Source organism: Ooceraea biroi, chromosome 14 (assembly GCF_003672135.1).
Source record: "Ooceraea biroi isolate clonal line C1 chromosome 14, Obir_v5.4, whole genome shotgun sequence".
In the NCBI taxonomy this organism is placed as follows: Eukaryota; Metazoa; Arthropoda; class Insecta; order Hymenoptera; family Formicidae; genus Ooceraea; species Ooceraea biroi.
The window spans coordinates 8,354,770-8,361,473 of record NC_039519.1 but is presented as its reverse complement, the minus strand read 5'-3'; the positions used below and the strand labels follow the sequence as shown (position 1 = coordinate 8,361,473).

Genomic DNA, 6,704 nt, shown 5'->3' with positions numbered 1-6,704 from the left:
AATACAAAGAGATTTTAACACCAAAGTAAGATATCATCTGCCTATCACTTGCGCTTCATACTTTGTTATGCGTTAAAATAATAATAATAAGTTTCTCGTCACTTTTTGCCGTTATAGATGGAGACTATGCGACGAGCCTTCGAAAATGGACGTGAAGAATGGCATAATGCAAGGCCCGGTCAGGATAGCGATGTAAGTAAATGAGAGTCTACAACACGTACGGTAATATTTAAATTCAAAGACTGACTTTTTTGACAGTTTGAGGATATATCGGACGAAACTATCGCTCTGAGGCATGAACGTAGTGAACGCGAGGAATACAACGTTTCATGACGCATCTCAACATGCCAAATCAGACGCGTATTCGTCACAATCGTCGTCTTGATAGCAGAGCAGACAGCGGTGCAAACACACCCGGTATGTCATCATCTCTCTCACGTTTAACGGAGAATTTTAATGACACTCTTCATCGTAATAGCATTTCATTATTTTTTCTACTTAGCGTGTTGTGCTTTGCGCTCGTCTTAACATTATCTTGTTTTGCATTATTTTTAGATGTTAAGTAATATTGGGTCGTCCGGAAAGTCCGTGCCGATTTCGAAGGAAAATTCAAAGGCAACATTTTTTTATGTCGATAAATATTTATTGACTTATGTGTGCACCGTTTTGTTTCACAACCTTTGTCCATCTTTCACGCAACTGGAAGATTCCATTCTCCCAGAACTTCTTAGGTTTCTCGGCGAAAAACTCCTCAAGGTGGTTTTTATGTCGATCAAAGAGTCGAAGTTCTTGCCGCTAAGAGAATTTTGCAAAGACCTAAATAAGTGAAAGTCTGAAGGTGCAATGTCTGGTGAATACGTGGGTGAGGCAGCACATCCCAGCCAAACTCCAACAATTTTTGTCGGGTGGTCAAAGAAACATGAGGTCTGGCATTGTCCTGATGGAACACGACGCCCTTCCTATTGGCTAATTCTGGACGTTTTTCCTGAATCGCTGTCTTTAATTCGTCCAGTTGCGAGCAGTACTTATCTGCATTTATCGTTTGGTTGTGTGGTAGGAGCTCATAATATAGGATTCCTTTCCAACCCCACCAGACACAGAGCATGACTTTTTTGGATGAAGGCCGGCTTTCGGAGTGGTTAATGCTGGTTCATTTCGCTTACCCCAGGATCTTTTTCGTTCTATTGGGTCGTCCGGAAAGTCCGTGCCGATTTCGAAGGAAAATTCAAAGGCAACATTTTTTTATGTCGATAAATATTTATTGACTTATGTATGCACCGTTTTGTTTCACAACCTTTGTCCATCTTTCACGCAACTGGAAGATTCCATTCTCCCAGAACTTCTTAGGTTTCTCGGCGAAAAACTCCTCAAGGTGGTTTTTTATGTCGATCAAAGAGTCGAAGTTCTTACCGCTAAGAGAATTTTGCAAAGACCTAAATAAGTGAAAGTCTGAAGGTGCAATGTCTGGTGAATACGGTGGGTGAGGCAGCACATCCCAGCCAAACTCCAACAATTTTTGTCGGGTGGTCAAAGAAACATGAGGTCTGGCATTGTCCTGATGGAACACGACGCCCTTCCTATTGGCTAATTCTGGACGTTTTTCCTGAATCGCTGTCTTTAATTCGTCCAGTTGCGAGCAGTACTTATCTGCATTTATCGTTTGGTTGTGTGGTAGGAGCTCATAATATAGGATTCCTTTCCAATCCCACCAGACACAGAGCATGACTTTTTTTGGATGAAGGCCGGCTTTCGGAGTGGTTAATGCTGGTTCATTTCGCTTACCCCAGGATCTTTTTCGTTCTATTGGGTCGTCCGGAAAGTTCGTGCCGATTTCGAAGGAAAATTCAAAGGCAACATTTTTTATGTCGATAAATATTTATTGACTTATGTATGCACCGTTTTGTTTCACAACCTTTGTCCATCTTTCACGCAACTGGAAGATTCCATTCTCCCAGAACTTCTTAGGTTTCTCGGCGAAAAACTCCTCAAGGTGGTTTTTTATGTCGATCAAAGAGTCGAAGTTCTTACCGCTAAGAGAATTTTGCAAAGACCTAAATAAGTGAAAGTCTGAAGGTGCAATGTCTGGTGAATACGGTGGGTGAGGCAGCACATCCCAGCCAAACTCCAACAATTTTTGTCGGGTGGTCAAAGAAACATGAGGTCTGGCATTGTCCTGATGGAACACGACGCCCTTCCTATTGGCTAATTCTGGACGTTTTTCCTGAATCGCTGTCTTTAATTCGTCCAGTTGCGAGCAGTACTTATCTGCATTTATCGTTTGGTTGTGTGGTAGGAGCTCATAATATAGGATTCCTTTCCAACCCCACCAGACACAGAGCATGACTTTTTTGGATGAAGGCCGGCTTTCGGAGTGGTTAATGCTGGTTCATTTCGCTTACCCCAGGATCTTTTTCGTTCTATTGGGTCGTCCGGAAAGTCCGTGCCGATTTCGAAGGAAAATTCAAAGGCAACATTTTTTTATGTCGATAAATATTTATTGACTTATGTGTGCACCGTTTTGTTTCACAACCTTTGTCCATCTTTCACGCAACTGGAAGATTCCATTCTCCCAGAACTTCTTAGGTTTCTCGGCGAAAAACTCCTCAAGGTGGTTTTTTATGTCGATCAAAGAGTCGAAGTTCTTACCGCTAAGAGAATTTTGCAAAGACCTAAATAAGTGAAAGTCTGAAGGTGCAATGTCTGGTGAATACGGTGGGTGAGGCAGCACATCCCAGCCAAACTCCAACAATTTTTGTCGGGTGGTCAAAGAAACATGAGGTCTGGCATTGTCCTGATGGAACACGACGCCCTTCCTATTGGCTAATTCTGGACGTTTTTCCTGAATCGCTGTCTTTAATTCGTCCAGTTGCGAGCAGTACTTATCTGCATTTATCGTTTGGTTGTGTGGTAGGAGCTCATAATATAGGATTCCTTTCCAATCCCACCAGACACAGAGCATGACTTTTTTTGGATGAAGGCCGGCTTTCGGAGTGGTTAATGCTGGTTCATTTCGCTTACCCCAGGATCTTTTTCGTTCTATTGGGTCGTCCGGAAAGTTCGTGCCGATTTTGAAGGAATATTCAAAGGCAACATTTTTTTATGTCGATAAATATTTATTGACTTATGTATGCACCGTTTTGTTTCACAACCTTTGTCCATCTTTCACGCAACTGGAAGATTCCATTCTCCCAGAACTTCTTAGGTTTCTCGGCGAAAAACTCCTCAAGGTGGTTTTTTATGTCGATCAAAGAGTCGAAGTTCTTACCGCTAAGAGAATTTTGCAAAGACCTAAATAAGTGAAAGTCTGAAGGTGCAATGTCTGGTGAATACGTGGGTGAGGCAGCACATCCCAGCCAAACTCCAACAATTTTTGTCGGGTGGTCAAAGAAACATGAGGTCTGGCATTGTCCTGATGGAACACGACGCCCTTCCTATCAGCTAATTCTGGACGTTTTTCCTGAATCGCTGTCTTTAATTCGTCCAGTTGCGAGCAGTACTTATCTGCATTTATCGTTTGGTTGTGTGGTAGGAGCTCATAATATAGGATTCCTTTCCAACCCCACCAGACACAGAGCATGACTTTTTTGGATGAAGGCCGGCTTTCGGAGTGGTTAATGCTGGTTCATTTCGCTTACCCCAGGATCTTTTTCGTTCTACATTGTCGTAAATGATCCATTTTTCGTCACCCGTTACTAATTGCTTAAAAAATGGTACGTTTTCGTTGCGCTTGTACAGCGAGTCGCAGATGGAAATGCGATCCATTAAATTTTTTCGGCCAAATTATGCGGAACCCATACATCATAGCGACTTACGTAACCAAGCTTCACTACATGATCGTGGACAGTGGTTTTCGATATTTTCAGTATCTCTGCTAATTCACGTGTCGTGTAGCGCGGGTTATTCTCGATCAGTGTCTTGATTTGGTCATCATCAGTAGTAGAGGGTCTGCCCGAGCGTTCTTGGTCTTTAAGGTTAAAATCACCAGCTCTAAACTTAGCGAACCACTTACGTACGGTTCTTTCAGCCAAAGCGCCTTCTCCGTAAACAGAACATATCGAATTTGTTGCTTGTGAGGCATTTTTGCCTTTCCGGTAATAGAAAAGCATCAAGTGTCTAAAATGTTCTTTGTTTTCTTCCATCTTCAAAAGAGTACAAAACTGACACGAATCAATTTATCTCAAAAAACTTTTTCCCTAAAGATGCGTTGAAATGCCACCTTTAAGCATATGTATATAAATCGTATGTTTTCAATAACATTGATATATTCAGACATGTTCGAACGCCATGTATTAAAAATCGGCACGAGCTTTCCGGACGACCCCATACAATAGAGCGAGCACGTGCATAGATCGATAGAAGGACGTATTTTCATGAAGGAAACGTGTCTCTTTCAGATCCCATGTCGCCGCACGCGAGTAGCGATTTCGGTGGAGACGCGGTGTCGCCGTTAACGTCTCCGCCCGCTACTCCGTCGCAGGACACGGAACAGAACCCGCAGCAACCTGCGTCGGGTCTGGACCCGCATCGAGCGTCCGCTCTGCAAAACTCGTTTCGACGTCGCGCTATGCCTGGTCTGAAACTGGGGAAAGACGACGCCACGACCGCATTTACCGAGGATGAGAACGAAGTAAGGAACGATATACGATGATAGTCGATCACCTCGACGTCACGATCAACGATATCGCGACGGTTATGATGCTAAAAAAACTAATGTTCATTCGCAGATTTTGCCGTACGAACCAAGAATATTCCCGTTGTCCGAAGAAGTTTATGATAAGATGCTGGAAGTGATGCCGGACGGACACTGGCAAGCTTCGTCGACATCTTTATGCTCCCGTGACGGAGAGAAGGGCGATGATGTACGTACACTGTACTTGTACTGATATTGAGTATCTAAGCGAGAAGTCTTAATTATATAAAAATGTATATGGGTGCTACTAGTACTGACTATTAATATACACTTTGAGCCAACTTTCATGGCTCCTCTCGAGGCTATTTCCGGTAAGCAGTGCCACTTGACGCTTCTTATTTTGTAACAATTCATTTTTGGTTCTCACACATGTGCGTACACTCATGCGTACACGCGCGCAGCACACAGAACACACGAGAAAGAAAAACACGAACAAATTAGCGAATTTTTACACACACGAGAAAAAAAAGAGTAATCGCGCTCGCGCGCTCGTTGACGAGCGGTCGACTCGGACATTATCCGTGTATCATAGAATCTCTCTATCTCTCTCACACGACTCCAGTTTGCTCCTTGGTTCGCGCAGCTGCCTTATGAGAGCTTGCAACCTAAAATAGAATTTCCGCAAAATCACCGACCGAATGTTGGATTCTGGGCGAGCGTCGCGCGTAACAGTTTGGTATTTCTAACATTTCTAGGACGGGGAAATGATGGATTCTCCTGAATCGGATTCGACTGAATCGGCTTGTTGCGACGTAGACGGTGAGGACCCCAATGACCCTGAATGGACAGTAGCTGACGATAGGGATACTGAAAAGGAGAGAATACGTCCTACGGCTAAGAGATAGGATATAAAACTCTTAATAATTACAGTATGTCTACGTCGTCGTTACTATATGCAGAAGCTACCTGTCAATTGTTATATATACCTGTCGGTCATGTAACATTGCACCTTAAGTTAATGGTATTACGAATTCTGTAAAGTGTATCATAAATATAAATTTTATAACTTCATTCTGCTTAAATTAATGGAAAGAAACCTTAATTAATTAATTATTATTGCTCTTTTTTTAAGTATTGCTATTTTGGCCAAAGCACTAGGACTTGTACGAGCGTCATTATTACGTTTAGGATATGTACTTGCATTACTGACTTTCCCCTCTGCTCTGTTACGTAATAATAGTAGGTAGTATTAATTAATGAGAGAAAAGTAGAATCTCATGACAAATTGAAGCTGTTTTGTACAGAACTGTATTTATGTTACGATCAGTCCTTCACTTTAAATAAAAGTGCCAATTGAAATGTTCTGTAGCACTGTGTACCTTCCAATATTAAACACGCTTTCTCTATTTTGCGAGAGAAAGAGTACACCACAGTCTGCGCAACATACTCGACGAAATGTGTTAACGGATGCTTAAATGTGTATATTCCGACTTCATCATGATGTGAAAACGTGTATTTAAATTCCTGTATATCGTCCGTTATATAACTCGTGCACACTTAATTTTGCAAGAGTGTTTCGTATTTTATGTAACAGTCAAAATCAGTTTTTTCCTCAAGTGCGAATTTAGCGTAGCGTAGCGCTGATTCCATTTGTTTTATTTCTCACATGACCGAGTTGTGTCTTAAGATATTACTGTCGCGTCGTACAGGTAAGGGCACCGTTGCTGAAATTAAAATTATAAAGAGGACGTTGTAAATTTGTGTATTATATAGAGAATATTCTTGACATAGCGTGTGCATTTGAAGATGTGTAGAACTGCTGCTAATTAATATTAAAAAAACGCGTTATCGATTAAAAAAACACTGGCACTCTGTATTTTGACTGTTATGTTTTGTATCAACGGTATCATTTGCCAGATCTAAACTGGCTTGTTAATTTAAGCGTTCACATAAATACTGAAAGTCTTGTGTCACTGTGATTTCGCGATTTTCTAATAGTCTGTGATACTACATGTATTTTCTTTCGTATTAAAAGTTTTATAACCAGGCAAACATGTCTACGAATTCTTAAAGG

The 6,704-nt window shown here is 41.7% G+C and overlaps 1 protein-coding gene across 1 annotated transcript in view; it reads left to right on the top strand.

Annotated features, from left to right (window-relative positions):
- LOC105287992 (KAT8 regulatory NSL complex subunit 1) overlaps positions 1–6,677 on the top strand; it is a 28,326-nt gene extending 21,649 nt beyond the window's left edge. The window contains exons 10-12 of the mRNA XM_011353911.3: positions 4,395–4,627; positions 4,725–4,859; positions 5,386–6,677. Of these exons, the coding sequence (XP_011352213.1) occupies positions 4,395–4,627; positions 4,725–4,859; positions 5,386–5,535 (518 nt within the window). The 3' untranslated portion in view covers positions 5,536–6,677. The remainder of the gene's footprint in view (positions 1–4,394; positions 4,628–4,724; positions 4,860–5,385) is intronic.
- The last annotated feature ends 27 nt before the right edge of the window (positions 6,678–6,704 follow it).